Consider the following 18,419-nt stretch of genomic DNA (forward strand, 5'->3'; position numbering starts at 1 on the left):
GTAGCTCAAGACTTAAAATGGTTCCATTTTGAGAAGATGTCTATATGCTCTCTGTCTAAAATCCATCATATTGTCTGACACTATATTTAAAAAAAGGAACATTTCGGCATATATCGGAATTATCGGAAAGCTAAAATACGCAGCTTTTTTTTGCCCGTTGTTCAGTCATTTATGAATGAAAAGAGGCTTTTATGACCTCCCTCGCGCTCCATCCTGCCCTGATCAACCAGATTTTGTTACCACTAAAATAGCAACTTAAAAAAACAGGCTGCCAGCAGACTTCAGCCTGGGACAGAGACAAGAGAGAGAGGGGGTGGGGAGGGTGGGACAGAGACAAGAGAGAGGGGAAGGTGGACAGAGAGAGAGGGAGAGAGAGGGGGCAGAGTGAGTGAGCAAGAGTGAAGTTTAGTGAGAGAGAGTGGGAAGCAAGAGAGAGAGAGAGAGAGAGAGCGAGAGAGAGAGAGAGAGAGAGAGAGAGAGGGAGCATGAGCGAGTGAGCAAAAAAAATATGTACAGGAGCAGGCCCTTACAAAAACTCACACGCCATCTCCAATTGTGGCTGCCTGGCGGGGCACGGCGGGGGGATATCATCTATCAGTGGACAAATGCAGGGACTGAGAATGCTGCTCCTCAAATGAAATAATATATCTTTGAAAACCTATGCCTGCACCAGGCCCAGGGCCCATATATCAAGCCTGAGCGTCTGGTGGATCCGGTCCAGGCCCATTAACCTTCCACCTGTTTCCCCCCCTGTCCTTCACCATGCACCCTTGCCCTTGGTATGTCTCTCCCCGGGCCTTGTTCATCTTCCCCCTCCTCCCTCCTTTCTTCTTCTCCATCACTCTCTTCCTCTTTTTGACTCTTTCTCTCTCACTGGGGCACTAATGTAAAGCGAGAGAGAGAGAGAGAGAGAGAGAGAGAGAGAGAGAGAGAGAGAGAGAGAGAGAGAGAGAGAGAGAGAGAGAAAAAGAGAGAGAGAAAAAGAGAGAGAGAAAAAGAGAGAGAGAAAAAGAGAGACAGGGGGCTAGCCTGTGGAATAATTCAAATGCAATGGACCAGGGACACAGTTACAAATCTCTGCCAGCTGGGACGCCAGCGGCGCGCACACAGTTTGTCAGAGCTGACCTCAGTGACAAGAGCGCGACGAGAGGGAGAGTGGGGGTGGGAAGTATGGCTTGGGGATGGCAGTGGGGTGGCGGGGGCGTGGGTGAGGGGGTGTAGATATAAATCCGACCCCCCTTCACCTCCATCCCGCCTTTCACCCCTCGAGTTCACAGATCACGCCTAAAACGCCTTATTAATTTCCCCCGGTTATGGGGCGTAAAAAAACACAATCAGGGTGTGTGTGTCCCGCCAGCACCTTAAAATTGGATCACTCAGAGAGAGGTTGCAGTGGGAGGGGAGAGAGGAGGGGTCGAATGCGGGGATGTTGTAGAAAAAAGGCTGCAATTTCACAAAAGTAAATTCATGTAATATGTATGGCCGGTGAAATTATGCGGCTGTGTGGGAAAGCATCAGATCAGTACATTATACACTCAGATAAATCTATAAATTGAGAATATTCAGGTACGTTATAAAACCCCTGGGATTCTGACTGTCGTCCTGATAGATTGACTGACGTACACGCTATAAAAAATGCATGTACACAAACACACTGCACATACACACACACATCTACGCCCTATAGACTATAGAGGGACGTATGAATGGCAGTACACGGAGTAAGCACTGTAAATAATTCCATTGCTGATCTATATTTTTTCAATTGGAGAAATGTTTTTTTTTGCGATTCTATCTTTCTTCTTTCATAGGCCTTACATAGCTTAGAGTCAATGTTGCTGTTCCTTACATTTTTTTTGAATACATCTTTACTCACTGGTTGATTGAATCAATGTTGATTCCAAGTTATAAACAATTCAAATCTATGCGATAACATGGAATCAACGTGGAAAACTGATTGGATTTGCAAAAAGTAATCAACGTAAGGGAATTTTGTCTTTGTTTCACTCAACTTTTAATCTAAATCCAATGACATGGTGACATGTTTTGTTGATTTCATGTTGAATTCACGTTAGTTGACAAATCTACCCAATGTAAGTCAAATCTAGACGTTAAAATGACATCTGTGCCCAGTTGACTGAGTTAATTGGAGAGATCATTTAGGTATATCTCCAGTACCCAAAACAAAACCATTTAACAATTTAATTAAACCACAAAAAATAATATGTCTACGTAATACTGTGTTAAAACTGCAATATGTGTTTGACTGAATGAAGCATTTAAGTCAAAGACAAGCAGTGAAGTCAAGAGGCAGACTGAGGCTTCTCTGCTCTCCTATCCTATACTTTCCTCTCCACCCCTCTCCTCTCCTCCGTTCTCCTCTCCTTCACTCTCCCCTCCCACCCACCCCTCTGTGCCCAGTTGACTGAATTAATTGGAGAGATCATTTAGGTATATCTCCAGTACCCAAAACAAAACCATTTAACAATTTAATTAAACCACAAAAAATAACATGTCTACGTAATACTGTGTTAAAACTGCAATATGTGTTTGACTGAATGAAGCATTTAAGTCAAAGACAAGCAGTGAAGTCAAGAGGCAGACTGAGGCTTCTCTGCTCTCCTATCCTATACTTTCCTCTCCACCCCTCTCCTCTCCTCCGTTCTCCTCTCCTTCACTCTCCCCCTCCCACCCACCCCCCCACCTCCCCACCTCCCCTCTCCTGTCCTCTCCTGTCATCTCCAGCTGCTAATCCAATAAGGACCTGGGCAGCACAGCTGGGTATAGGCCCAGAAACAAGGCCCTAATACAGTCCCCCCTCACTTAATGGCAGGTCTGGTATTGTCATCGTCATTACCTCGGAGGAGAGGAACCCCAAAGCCCAAGCTGTCCCAGAACAACCGTGAAAGGACTAAAATAAATATTGCCGCCACATGTCAAAGCGTCATGAGCTTTACCCGGTTGAGTTTTATCAGGTTGACGGACTAAATCTACTTGTTATGTTACAGTGCATGTGTGTGTTTGTGTGTACGTGCATGTGCGAGTGTCGGGTCCATTTTAACTGCAGAATAAACAAGTAAGTTGTCTTGTCACAACACAATTATTCTGTGGTGGAATAATAGAGTAATAATAGTGGGGTTATAAAGTATCAGAGGATAAAAACAAAACTAGAAGCAGGGAGGAATAATAGCAACATAATAGAAACAGATGAATCAATAACCACAATTGGAGACTTAATTCGGTCCCATTGTGTTGGTGGAAGCTAGAGGAAAAGCGCGGCTCACGCATCCTATCCCTGGAACAATGGTGGAGAGGCCCAGAAGCCGAGGTGGTTCTCTCCATGGACCCCGGTATGAATCATTCCTCAGCTCATGGGCTAATGACACACACACACACACTCATGCACATACAGACAACCTGACACACACACACATGCATGCACATACAGACACAGACAAACTGACATACACACAGAAACACATTTACAAAGCCACACATAGAGTAAACACACACACACACACAGAGACAGACATACGCATGCATGCACACATGCACCACACATGCACGCGCGCGCACACACACGCGCGCAGCATGAGTAAGTCTGATCGTACCTGTGAACCCAATGGCAGCCCGGCCCTGAGAAGAGACACACTAATAGTCTGGGTAATGATTGGTTGGAAAAAGCTCTTAAGGCGGAGGGACTGCGTGTGTGTGTGTGTGTGTGTGTCAACCAAACTTAACCTTGGCTCAGATCTGGTCTAGAAGGGGCATCAATAACAATCCCAATAACGACCCCACTAGAAATTATGCCCTCGGAGAAAGAGGTTGATAAAACGTTGATGAAATGTAAACATGTCAATTAGTAATTTATTACCATTACATTCCACAGGTTGGTGTGATTGGGTGTTTATTAAATGGTGCCTGGCATAAAGGCTTGCCAGGCTATGGGAGGAGTGCCACAGACACATGCCAACCCTGCGGTGCCACCCCCTCAGTGACATCTAGCCATACTGAGCCACACATCTGTTTCCCTCTATGCCCAGAGCGAGCCCAGCAATAATGGGGAGGGACGCTACTACCAAAACACACACACACATACTCACAAGCACACACACACACATGCACACTTGCAATCAAAATGACACCCCTCCCAAAACTCCATACTTTTCCCCTCTCATATGACCATTTATTACAGTAATAACCAAACCAGGACACCTGGCTTAAAAAAGTCCAAATGTGAAACAAGTTAAGACTGAGGTAGGTAGGGCTGGAACCAAAAAAAGATACATAAAAGTACAGTTAAAGATCCAATCCAAAGGTGTGAGAATTGTGAAACGATTCTTGGCCAAGTGTCTTTCTTCTCCGGCTGCTCAGCTGCAGAGCAACACAATGGGGCTCCTCTCTTCAGTGATATCTAATGGCTAAATATTTATGACTCCTGTAACCAGGTCCAACTTATGGAAAATAAATCTTTAAACACTTTTGGCAGAAGCTTCTCGCCACTCGGCTCCATTACCATATCAATTATTTTGTTCTTACCAAGCTAATAATAGGGGCCTGTAGATGGAGGGGTATTTATAGTGCCCTCGGAGCCGGGGTCTCAGACCAGCTTTTATTCCATGAGTATTTCCTGTGTTTATCGCCCACTCTCTGTCCTCATTTTGAAATTATTTATATATTAGATGTAGCGGTCTACAGAGGTCACCAGTAGTAAGTAGTATTTGAATGTCTCTCTGAGATATGGTGAAGTGCAGAAATGCACACGGACACACGCATACACACATTTTATGATTCGGACACTGACGATCACAGATTGAGTCAAATCACCTGAAAATCTGTCTGAAAACACCACTTTTAAATCATTGAAATAGTATGAAAACACAGTACATACAGTACAAGTAAATTTAGACATTTATCTTCCTACAGCAGCATGTGTGGTTCAGCGTGTTGAAAAGGCCAAAATGCAGGGGGGCAACATCCCACAAAGCCTCTCTGTCTACTGTATCAGTAGCTGCCTTAGCTTAGCAGAGCTCCAATTTGCCAGCACTTGTGGAAACAGTGCAGGGCTTACACAGGGCTTTTCTCTCATCACCAACACTAAGTTTTCTGCTCAACAATAGCTGTACAACTATCTGCTAATTACAAACAAGAGGGGGTGGGGTCTAGTGTACAGGGAAAGCTGTTAGTGCCTGCCTGCTAGCACACTATTTTTCAGCCCTGCTAGAAAAGCGCCTTTAGTCTAAACTCGAGTAGCTAGATGAGGTAGCGTAAAAAAACGCGCCCCCTAATTATTCAGTAACTTCAGCGAATCAGTGAATTAACCCCCCACCCCGCACCTCCGTGACCTCGCCTGCTACCACGTGTCCCTGTACCACTACAGAAGGGGCGGCGGACCCAGGAATATTGGTGCAGGAATTAGCCCCCAAATTTACCGCGGGTCGTTCTCCACCATTTTAAAACACCTGAGGCTCTGTTCCAATTGAGTCCATGAGTAATATGGACAGTCATTAGCTTGGACATAATGATATTTCATTCTGAAGTGAACGAGGGGCGACATCTACAAGTGGATATAGGTAATTGAATTCGAATGGAGAGTTTAGAGAGGTATGCTGCTCCACACACTGCACAATGATCATTCAGCGGCTTAAATGGAGAAAAAAAAAACATGTACAACCACGCCCAACTCTCCAGTCCATATACTCAGTGAAGTACTGTACAATAAAACATTTTTATTTTATGCTAATTCAGATACAGAAAATGTCAATAGGGAATGGCCGCGTGATAAATGTCAACATGTGTTTTCGAGAGCTCTTGCCCCTAATACAGAATTGGATTGTGTTCAATATTATATTTCTATTTCCCTCCCCTAAAAATTCAGAGGACTGTAATGGGGGCCCTAGTACATGAATATGCAGTCATGCCTTTGGCTACCGAGTAAACAGACAAAAGAGTGAGATAAGAGAGGGGGCAGAGAAAGAGAATTAAAGAAAAACAGGTGATCCACACAGACTCATCAGAGCTTTTTCATGTTGCTCTCTGCATATTAACCTTCTCTACTGAACGAATAAACCTCGGAGCAAACGAAACCACGCTTGGAAACATTTCCCGTTCCTCTCAGGGACTGAAAATGTTTGGAATAATCTGTTTTTTACAGGAAGACTCGTCGTTGGCCATCTAGGGTTGTTTTGGTAAGCAGCTGTTAGTGATTGGTTGACAAAACACGACAAAGTATGTCAACCAAACTTGACTTTGGCTCCAAACTGGCCAGGAAAACTGTCTGCTGCAGTATCCTCACTGAAAGCAGGGCTTTCGGAAACAGAGTTCGATAACACATCAATGAAATGTAAATACTTCAATTAGGCATGCATTACTACTAAATGGGTTGATCGGGGGAGAATATCAATGTCCTAATTCATTCATTAATGAAATGCATTATCATTAATAGTAATAGTAATAGTAATTAATAGACTGTATTTTCCAAGTATTTTCCATTTACCTCTGCCGCTGTGATGATGCATGCATTTGTGGGCCTGTGACCATATTCTATTTTGTATTTCAACATTTTCATACAGTCCCTGCCTACTTGGATCTCAAAAAATGATACAGGGAAAAAGGGCACATCAAATCCAAAATTCAAATCCAAACCAAGAGCAGGGGATCTCGCTGCTTTGAATGAAAAGAGCCTGAAGGCGGCCAGTCAAAGTTTTCCTAACCCATACCCGAAATGTGTCACAGTGTGTAAATAGGGCAGGCTACTGAATTTTGATCAGGATGAGAGATAGACGGCTAAAGCTACACCGCAGCCTTCCCTCTCAGCTTCGTACACATTACATTAGTGTCGAGCAGACACATAAAAGGGAAAGATTAAAGGCGGGTGAAGATAAAAAATTACGGGGGGTTTGACGAGGAGTGAGATCACAGGGGTGTGTGTGGTAAACTGTCAATTGTGGATAACGACATTGGGTTGAAACATTGAGCGTTTGGACAAAACGCAGGATGCATTATGCAAGGCCACACAAATAGGGTAGGTATAACGATCCTATTGTCTATTGATCAGAAAATATATCAAGATATAGTACATGTATATGACCGAGTTTGATCTGTGTAATATGCATGGCTTGTTGTATATTGTAGTTAGGTAACCAACATATCTAATTTAATTAACATCATCAGTAGTTTAGCAACCACTATAAATGATGTATTTGAAACATTGTGAAAATATAGAAAACCAATGTACTGTATATACAATACAGATGTACTGTATATGTGTTTGACTAGTGTTTGTCTATATGCATGTTAAACCTTTTGAATGATGCACATGAACAATTAAAACAGACATACAGTATACAGTGTGTGTGTAAAATTCAACATGGTGTCTGTGTGTAGTGTTCCCACGTACCTTGAGCTCGCGGAAGAAGATGCTGCTCCGGGCCCACTCCACGATGGAGAACAGCGTCTGGTCGGCCATCTTGCACATTAGGCCGAACGTGTTGAGTTTCTCGTGCTTCCCCCGGCTGGCCTGCTCCTGCTGCAGATAGGTCAGGATCTTGGCCTGCACCTGGGGCTCGTCAGGCTCGCACTTCAGCAGCTCCACTATGAGGTGAGGGAAGCTGGGCGGCGAACCCGTCTGGTACGCGTCCATATACGGGTTGTATCCCATGATGGACTCGGGCGAGCTGGTGTACGGGTCCGGGTACTCGGACTTGATGGTGCGGGTGCTCTGGAAGTGGCCGTAGGCTGCCTGGTAGCCCTGGAGGGAACCGGCATGGGGGGGCATGGCCATGCTTATGGGTGACGTGACGAAGGGGCTGCGGTCGTAGTCTGTGTGGGGCAGGGCGGCGTGGTGCGGGTGACCATGGTGGCTGAGCGGCAGGCCCTTGGAAGCTGCCTGGTGGATGTTCTGGATAGCCGAGGAGATGGTGAGGTCGGTGGGCACCGCCTGCATCACCTGGGTCATGGCCTCGATCTTCAGGCCGTTGGCACGGATCAGTGCCTTTTTCTGCTGCTTGAGCGCCCGGTCGCGCTTGTACATGGGGCCAAACTTGTTGCGGCCGCCACGCATGCGGTCAGCCCTAACAGCTGACGGAGACAGACAAGACAGGAGAGGAAGGACAGGAGAAGAGGACGTTAGTGACATGATAACATCCACATGTGTTTCCATTTATTTTAGCAGGTAAGGTGACGAGGAGCACATTCTCCTGGCGGGTGTTGAAGGGGGAAGGAGAGAAAAAGATATTAGCAATATTGATAAACTGATCAAATAAAAAGTCATTGGAGTCTACTTAAGCCAGTGTTCTGAAACTTCCAATCCGCGGGCCACAAATAGGCAGCTCATGAGCCAGGAGTTTGTGACCTCTGAGCAAATGTCATTCATGACCCCCATGTGTTCATAACAAGAACCCACACCAAACTATTAGCATTGATGGATCATAGAGATATCTACAATGGCCATTTAACACAGAGCTCCCGTTTCATCTTATAGGTCATGCATAGAAGGGGGAAAAAAACGATCAACAACTACTAAACTTTGTGTTGACCTTTGCACTGGAGAACTCGGATGTCTCAGAGCAGGGAAATACAGCCTTGTCATAACGTGTTACCTTTCACAAGCATGGCACGTTTTGTCACTCAGCTTGACAGGTTGTAAACACTAGTTACTGAAACAATAACTTTTATGAACCAATGTAATCCTGATACATACCAGACAACAAGGCTGTTAGTAATTTCTCCAAGCATATATCGTCAGTCCAAATGAGAAGAGTGACAAGATCAACATTATTTATGCCTACACTTATTCAAAACACTGAAAAGTGTTAACACTGAAAATTATTTAACCTCGTTCAAAACACTGAAAAGTGTTTGCACTGAAAATGATTTACCCTCATTGAAAACACTGGAAAGTGTTAGCACTGAAAATGACACTCATTCAAAACACTGAAAAGTGTTAACACTAAGAACTACCCAAATTCAAAAAACACTGAAAAGTGTTAACACTGAAAATCAAACCAGAGTACAAACATGACAAAAATGGTACATTTCCTAATGATCCCAAAACATCATATGAAAACCCCAGCAGAATCCCGAATGATCCCAAGATTCCGAGGATCACAGCTTCATTCAGGCTAATGAATGAGACTGTCTCCATGGTGCACGGCGGACCATGTATGATCTGCACCATGCATGCCAAGGGGGGAGACTGTCTCTCTGCCTCTCTCTCTCGGGTGCCCCCCTGTTAATTATTTATGGTTAATTATTTATCTCTTATGCTCAAGCTGTGGTGGAGTGGAGCAGGCAGCAGACTGGCTACGCTGGGCTCGGTGGGAGAGTGAACCAGGCGGGACCACACCATTCACCCCCCATCCGCCCACCCCCGTTCCATCCCTACAATACTGGGTCAGGGCGGACACACCGTTGGGCACTCAGGCCACTAATATCTATGTATTGAAATAGTATGTATTGAAATACATAAAGTGATTAGAAGGGGGCTGGACCAACAGCTGCCTTGGGAGTAGTTTTAATGGTCTCTGTCACAGCAGTGTCTGTCACAGTGGCGGTGATCTGAGAAAGGGGCCAAGAGAGGCTTAGAGGGGAGAGCACAGGGGCCGCAGACACACAGTACAGAGGGTATCACACACTGATGCAGCACTGATAAGAGAGAGAGATAAGGTCAAGCACATAGGGTCCGTAGACACTGGCACCTAAGAAGAAGAGCCTGCCACTGGCTAAGTGACACACACCAAACAAATATATACTGTATATATGGGCCCTGGTCAAAAGTAGTGCACTATAAGGGAAAACATTTGGAACGTGGATCCCGTGTATCCATTATACATTATTGTAGCGCCTTTAACTATTAATGACTCAGAGCAACAGGGTAATTAATAAGCTGAAAATTAATAGTCGGCCCGTTTGGGGAAAACACAATTAGGTCTGAACCTGGGACTCACATCATGAATACTGGAGCATTTTTGATAGCAGTTTTTTTTCTCTCTTTCACCCTCCTTGTGTCTAATTAAACAAGGTTATTTACATGCATGTTGTACAGATTAATCTGGGACGGAGTTTGGGAGAGGATGGGGCTTTAGCTGGGGGATTGGGGGTTAGGGCTAGCTGAGGTTGGGATTGGGGTTTGATACTGGGGAGAATACTGTACTGTATAAGGCAAGAGCTGAGGTACAAGGATGGGGCTGTGGTATAAGTTTAGAGTATAGGACTGTAGTATAAGGCTGGGGCTTAGGTACAAACACACAGACACACACTCTACACTCCATCCCGGGCCCGGCCCGCCACGGCACAAAGGGCTCTGCTTATGGTCTGATTTATGAGTGTTTAATATACAGGAATATTAAGTGAGCGTAGGTGAGGATCCCTGTCGGGCAGCAGCATATTAATGGCTCCCCTGGCCAGGTTCTGACACCCTGTTTGTCATGTCTGCCCGGTTCCCACTCTGGATGTGCGCTACCCCACGCACACACATGAATACCTATGATACCTATGCATAAGTAATGGGACAGGAGTCTGGCTTCCGTTTCTTCGGCAGGTAGAAAGGGAAACAAGACAGGGCAGGGAGAAAGGGAGGAGAAAAAAAGGAGGACAGAGGGAAAACACAAACACACAGGAGACAATTCCGTTTATCTGTGTGGAAATATTAGGATTCGGGCAGGGGTTCAATCAAACCTGCACTGCGGGGAAAAAAAGCGATGTTTTTCCTTAACAGCGATATTGCATGTTACAGTGAGAATCTAAATGGGATAATATGTTTTGTTTAAATGACTGAATAGTACTTACTATAAAGTATATGCTTAAATAAATATATGTTTTTTTAGGCCTAGAAGCATGAGATTTTTCAGCAGTGTGCTAGTAGTGCATGCATTGTGCGGGTGGTTGAATCCTACTCTTGATACCCGGGACAGGCATCTTGCTAGGCTCTTGGATGACAGTAGCTATTTACTGACAATTTAGCTTTGGGCAATAAAACAGGAATAAAGAATTCCCACCATACTTAACAAAGTAAATTATCCAAATTAGATGAATTACGGATATTAGTAAGTATGGTACATTTTAACACTAATATGTTTTAAAACATGTTTTAACACTCAGAAATGTTAACTCATATTAACACTCATCAATGTTAAAATACCAGTGCCAATGCACCTTTTCAAGGGAAAAGAAGAGTGTAATCTGTACATTGCTCATTCACACTCAACAGGAAAGACACAACAACAGGAAAAGTGAATCTGAAATCAGATCATGAGCCCAGACTGCACATTAGGCCAAAGGTAAACTATTTATCATGGGCATAAATACACAACAAAAGGATATCTCACGGCGGCATAATGACTCCTTTTCCTCCAGGATAGATAGGCGTCGCCATGCTTTTATCAGTCCAGATAACAGGGACTGAATCTCTCTATGGCAGACATGTCAGACTCAGGATACTGTCTGTGTCACTCAGATATGACTGCCTGTATTTTCACCATTATTTACAGCCCCAGCCCAACACTGTACTGGATATTGACTAGGTCTATTGACTTATCGGTAGACAGGAACAACTTCCAACAAGCAAAACAAACCCCAAAATTATCCTACCTTTAAAAATAGATTTAACTGCAATTCGACAATTTTTTCTTTTAAAAAATCAGCCCAAAATGAAGGACTGAACAAACGGGTCTAGCTGTAAACACCTTTTTTTGGTGCGTCTGAATATATTTATAATATATTTATGTGTTTACTGGAAAGCTGTGTCTGGAAGATCAGGATTCTAGCTCGGTGCTCTTTACAGGTTGTGGCAACTCTCCACACTGCCTCCCTGCCTGTCCACCCGCCTGCCTGGCTCTGCCCCTGGGCTGAAGTAGACAGAGCGCTGCAGGGCCCCTCCGCCCAGCTGCTGGCATATGAAAACAAATCACATCGTAGTAAGCTGTAAAATGACAGGCGTGGAAATTCTGCCCCGCGGCCATTCACAATTAATAGTAATTAAAACCACACTCCTGCGGGCTAAGAGGAAAAGACTCCAAAAAAAGAACTGTTATCTTAAAAAACGCTTAAAAGTACACATGAATATGGGATGGTTTTATGAAGATTGTGGATCAACGAGGAAAGGTTTAGGCTAAAGACTGAGGGCCCAGTAGATATGAGTGTCAGGGGTAAATCAAGCCAATGTTGCCTTTCACTTCTCGCCCCTCTGTGTACCTGCAGGACATGTTTGGATTATTTCTACAGAGTAGGTTGAATTTGGCCCTCATCATTGATACAGGGTCAGATATTTGTTCATCCCCGTAATCCTAACCTGGTAAAAGTTAGGATTGGGATAGGAGTATCTCATCCTCGATCTGTGGTTTAGGGCAACTTCTACATCAACCTATGTCTATACAACAACAGTAGAAACCTTTGAAAACCTTAGGTGATACCAATTCAAACGTGTTTGTTTTTCCTTTGCCCCAAAACTTCCACATAACGGTTTTGTTTGAATATGGCCGTAGCGTTCAAATTAACTCTACGGAGATCAAAGATAGTGGACTGGAGAATTTCCACATCTTTACTGATTGCCCATGCTAAATTCCCACTCCAATAAGTGTGGTCTGTGCACCAGACTCTGAGCTCAAATTGTATTTGTTTTCTTTCACATACTTTAGCTGGGTGTGACTGAACTCGCCTGGCGCAATGGAACCGATGGAGTAGTCCCAAAAGTGCAAAACCCAAACATTTGGCACTCTGCACGATTCGATCAAAGTCCTCAAACTTTTTGAAAGACAAAAAAATACTACTTGAACACAAGTCTGTCATTCACCAACGTAAATCAAACCCTGAGACAAGGCCTATACTATGACCTTGTCTTACTGTTTCATAATCTCATTAACAAGAGCTGTCCTTACCTTCCAGCTTCATGCCGACGGTAAGGCACTTCTGGAAGCGGCAGTAAGGGCAGCGTTTTCTTTGTGTCTTGTCGATGGCACAGCTCTGGTTCTCTATACATGTGTACCGCTTGTTGTTCTGAACAGTGCGCTTGAAGAAGCCCTGTGGAAAGGTAAGAACTAAGATGTCAACACTTATGACCCCAACGTTTGTAATTGCCCTATTCACACACACACATACTAGAGCGTGCCGCACACACACACACACACACACACACAGACACACACACACACACACACAGGCATATAATGGGAAGCAATCACAGGCATAAACACAGTGATGTGAACACTAGGAATCACAGAATCACAGAATGAAGGCACAGAAAAAAACAAACCACCAAACTATATTCACACAAAACAAATATACTTGATAAACGGCCTATGTATACACATAATTGCAGCCACAAATACAAATAAATGACCCCAAACAGACACACAAACACACACAAATAAAAGATGTATTGATACCAGCTCCTGTTCATGACAATGATATGAGAATTGGGCTTCAGTGTTCAATGTCTGGTACTGAATTAAACTGAACTGTATAATGAACATGCTGATATCAAATGTTTACACTGAAGAAAGCTTAAAACCCTAACAAAGCAGCAAACCCCAAATCTGATATAGCCTACTTGGTATAACACATACTAATTCTTGTTCTTATGCTATTAACATACTAACATCACCCTAGTACTTTTCATTGCTAATGCTGCATTTTTACTCACATGAAAGTCATAATTTTCCTCATACATAAATATGTACTTTGGGTAAGTGATGAGACGGATGCATGAATACGATTCCTATGTTACTTATAGTTGAATTAGTGTTTGATGAAAAGTATAGAATATACTTCTGTTCTCATTGTGAGTTTAAACAGAGTGTTAATACAATATTATGAGTAACATCATCAAATAGGTGTTCAGTATTTTCATGAAGCAACCTGTTGCAATTCCAGCCATATATACATTGGTATTCACACTTACACGGCCCTATGAATTGACTTGTAAAATCTCCTCTATCTATCTCTCAATTTAATTATTTAAAAATATGAGTGTTAGAGTAAAAAATCCAATAAATTATATCCATAATTTACAGTTCCGGGATTACACCGTTCTACCTGCACCATTGAATTCATTTTCAGAAGCAGCAGGAAAAATCTAATGGGGAAAAGGTATTAACGTATTCCCGATCCATACCAGCAGGAGAATCCCCTAAACCTGCCCATTTAAAAGTAAAATGATCAATATTTTACCAAATTCCAAACATAGATTTAATGTACAATCGCGATGCAGGGTCGTGACATGAAAATAAAACCGCACTAGGCTCGAAACTAGACACAGTGGGCAGACAGTCTACTGACTTCGGCCAGACAAACATGCATCAACGTAATTATACCCCCCCCCCCCCCCCCCCCCCCCAACAAAAAAAAAACGCGCGTTCTATAAACAACGTAAACCACAAAATAGAGCGTGGATACCAACAACTGAATTTGCGTAAATCCGCAAGATTTCAACGTCCAGGTTGTCCCAACTTCTCATTTGTGTTTTGTGTACAGTATGTGGCCTATGTTGAATTTGTGTGTCTGTACACTGTATCTGTGTCTTTATCCCAAATCTAGACTTTTCCCACAGCTTCTGTGTCTAACAGAGGTTATGGGAATATGGGAAGAGCCTAACGCAGACCAGTTAAAATGTACAGTATTTCACACATTTTCAAGTCAGTGATTGTGTGTGCGTGTGTGTGAGCGTGCATGCATCCTGCTTGCCTGCGTGTGTGCATGTTTGTGTCCGCTTGCATGTGCCTATGTATGTGTGTATGTGCGCATGTGTGTCTGTATAGGTTTAAAGTAGACTAACACTGTATTACTTTGTGTGCGTTTAGACATGAGTCCTGATTACCACCCTTCTCAGACCCACGGCAGTGTGGTAGACTGGCGAGAAACGATAAAAACGCTCCAACCCCAATCTTTTTCCAGTCCAAAACACACAGCTTCCGTTGAAATAACTACACAGTACAAAAAAATGACACCCCAAATATGTTCCCAAAACACAGACAGATCCCATTTAGAACTGTGCCGGTAGACATTTGCCACAGTTTATCGCAAATACAAGATGATTTCGCTGAAGACACTCATTTGAGATCTCATTTTAAGCAATGTTGCTATTGAAGGTATCCTCAAAGAAAACATGTAACATCTCATGGTCAGAAAACGGATGAAATCTATAACACCTGTTTTAAATGATGCCAGCGTAGGCAGAAATATGTACCGCATACACAGAACGGCTAACTATACACAAATTGACATTAGAGATGAACATTTTAGAAAATACGACTAAAATAGGCTACTTTAAACTTCCTTGGACAAACAAATGTAGGAGTTAGCTGCTTATAGGCTATGTTCAAGAGAAGCACAGATGGACAATCTGATGAAAGGGTAGAAAAGGGATAGAGAAAAAAACAAGAACAAACCTTGCAGCTTTCGCAGGTGAGCAGCCCATAGTGGTATCCAGAAACCTTGTCGCCACAAACCGGACACATCTCATCCAAGTCTTCGTCATACGAGTAGTCCATCATTTTATAGTGGGGGGCTGCAATAGATAAAATACACACATGAGCACACAAAGAAGACTATTTCGATTGAAAGACCATCTCTGCCTAATGCAGTCATCTTTAACGTATACATCTGAATAACTTCACAATGAGCTTAGGTTCTGTAATATTTTTGGCGACATCCATAAAATGTTCAATATCATTTTTATTTGTATTTTAAAGCTTTTAAACAAAAAAGGGCATTTCACAAAATTATCATTTTTGAAGGAATAATGTTATTTGATGGAGCTGAAAGAAAATATACCTCTGTATCCCTCTTTGCAGCACTCACTCTTGCTCGCCAGTCGCAGACAGGGCAAACATATGAAACTGAGCTTCATAAATATTCATGATTTTAAGTTGTGAATTCATCCGGGAAATGGTAAAATAGAGTAAGGGATTCGAGGAGAAAATGTTACCGCCCACAGACAAATGAAGACATACAGTGTAACCTTTCGCTCTAACAGGCGAAATAAAAATACAAAACTGATACTGAAATTGAACTTACAAATGCGCTCATTAAATCGCTATTGTTCCTATCTGCTGTAGCCTGTATGTGTAGGCCTACATTTGTATTGACTTTCCATAAGCCACTGCTTTAGCCCACATTTTACGTGCATGAATGCCGAAGGCAATAGTTGCATTGATGAGAGGATATATGACAGTGCTAAGCAAACTGCTGAACTGACATTTACAATGGTTACAAAATGTTTTATTGTTCTTATAAAAAGTGGCAAACATCAAACAGAAAAATCACAATGAATTCCAGAGCAGACTGGAAAACTGGCAAATTATTTCCCGACATTAGACTCTATATAAAATAATGTAGGCTAACTTTCAATTGCAATTGCATCTTTCTGCCTGTGCCTGCTGATTTCTTTCTCCATTGACCATTTGATCTCGCAGCGTTTATAAGCGCTGAATATTAAGTTGAAAGAGGCAACAAGTCCTCTTGTGTTTTGAAAGTTCTGCAGTGCACTTAAAAAAAAACTTTTATTAGAGTTAACTGATAATGTAGCCTATTACTTATTATATTACAAACATATCTGCCTGCACGAAAAATCCCTTCCTTAGGAACGGTCAGGCCTCGTATTTTGATGACAGGAGAGCAGAACCCATGGATAGCCCAAGTTGTATGCGAACTCTGAGCCGTTTGGATTTTTGCCAAGTTCAGACAGCTTTTCTGTAACCTACGGATAATCACCTAAGCTATCGAATCTTACTTATGGTCTCTTAAGCACGTGCAGCCTCAAAACTATATCCAGTTAAAATGTAGATTTTTAAAATATATGTTTAAATGAATTGGAGAGAGGCTGCTTGTGCACTCACACAGAGAAACTACCCGTGCAAAGTGAAACAGAATGTCCCAAAGAAATTCTAGCCCTTTATTCCTTGAGGTTGGTGTTCCTTTATCAGGTATTTAAAAAAAAATCTAAGCCACATGAGACTTGATTTTAAATCAAATGTAAATATGCAAATGGTAAAATTAAAGGGATTTACAGATATTAATTCGATAGGCCTGCAGAGAAGTATTTTTTCGATGAGAATTTTTGATATTTTATTTCCATATCTTATTCAACTTTGGGAAATTCAAGCAAGCACTAGTCTAGAATTGTGAGAAATAACACCAAAACTAAATTGACACAACGGGTTATAGGTGATAGTTTGTAAACTAAACAAAAATGTATCCAAGTAAAATGTAAATTAACTCAACTGGGTATTTTTCAATCATTACATAGGCCTACTTTTGTCCGAATTTTTGTTTTGTTTTAGGACTATTGCTACTCTGATACAAAGACTAGACTATATGATTTGCACGCTCGCATTTGCATTCTGGAGTAAAGATTCTACATGTATCACCCTTTTTTATATCAATTTTTGCCTTTTGACAGAAACGTATATATATATTACCATGCAAAATATTTTATCCAGAATAAAACAGTTATTTTAATATCACTGACATAATTTTGCATGGTACTGAAATCGAGGATTAAAAGATAATTAGCCCAGAGTTGGTGACATTTTGGGAATTTCAATTTTTCAGGATTCAACAACTGCTGGCGAATCAGATCATGCATATTACGCAAATGGTTGATATCGTTGAGCTTTCGGGTGGTTTACTCGTTAGCCTAGTAAAATATCATCAGATGACGTTGGCTATATGATAGATAAACTGTGGCGTTTAATTTCGTAATATGTCGGAATAAAAAACAATGAATTAAACCGAATGATATCTGACAGTGAGTATTGGGATTTTAATGAATTCATAGAGTGCACAAAACAATCATTTGGCATGCACTATTTGGATCGAATTTGGGTAGGGTGAATTCGCAAGTGCAACATCTTGACGGTCCCTGCATACACCCTGATATTGTTGCACAATGCATGATCAGCAGATACGTGAACTATGAGAGAGGCAAGCGCGAGAGGCAAGACGAGTTTGTTGTCTTATTCTGTCTAACACTGCCAGGTCTTTCGCCTGGTATTGTGCACAAATGACACGACTTGCGATTGTGATAAGGCACAAGGGACATGCGGTCTACAATATTGCGTACATCGATCTCAATCTCTTACCTTGCATATTCCTTTGCATGTGCCCCTGTTCTCCATGCGATCGAACGAGTCCCAAAGATTCCGTGTCGGCTTTGGGCAGCATGACAGCTCCGCTGGGCTGAGCGGGAGACTCAGCTCCGTCCGGTGGACCACCTGGACGGGAGAGGGTCACCACAGGTTCTCTCACACACACACACCAGAGAAAAGTGACTTCCCAAATCCCGCGCGCTCACTGTGTGGCTCAACTGCAGCCGGCTCGGGTTAAACTGACATCATATGTCTAGGCTACATACCCAGTGGGTAGCCTGCAACGGCGAGCCCCAATGTAAATTAATTCTGAATAGCGCTCTTGCGTAAATTGCA

General features: G+C 42.6%; 1 protein-coding gene across 1 annotated transcript in view; it reads right to left on the bottom strand.

The window, feature by feature from the left end:
• Nucleotides 1–18,419, bottom strand: part of nr5a2 (nuclear receptor subfamily 5, group A, member 2) — a 99,462-nt gene that overhangs the window by 70,473 nt on the left and 10,570 nt on the right. Inside the window, exons 2-5 of the mRNA XM_020498456.2 lie at nucleotides 18,078–18,209; nucleotides 15,384–15,502; nucleotides 12,876–13,017; nucleotides 7,400–8,079 (exon numbers count right to left, since the gene is read on the bottom strand). Of these exons, the coding sequence (XP_020354045.1) occupies nucleotides 7,400–8,079; nucleotides 12,876–13,017; nucleotides 15,384–15,502; nucleotides 18,078–18,209 (1,073 nt within the window). The remainder of the gene's footprint in view (nucleotides 1–7,399; nucleotides 8,080–12,875; nucleotides 13,018–15,383; nucleotides 15,503–18,077; nucleotides 18,210–18,419) is intronic.

Source organism: Oncorhynchus kisutch, linkage group LG13 (assembly GCF_002021735.2).
Source record: "Oncorhynchus kisutch isolate 150728-3 linkage group LG13, Okis_V2, whole genome shotgun sequence".
Taxonomy (NCBI): Eukaryota; Metazoa; Chordata; class Actinopteri; order Salmoniformes; family Salmonidae; genus Oncorhynchus; species Oncorhynchus kisutch.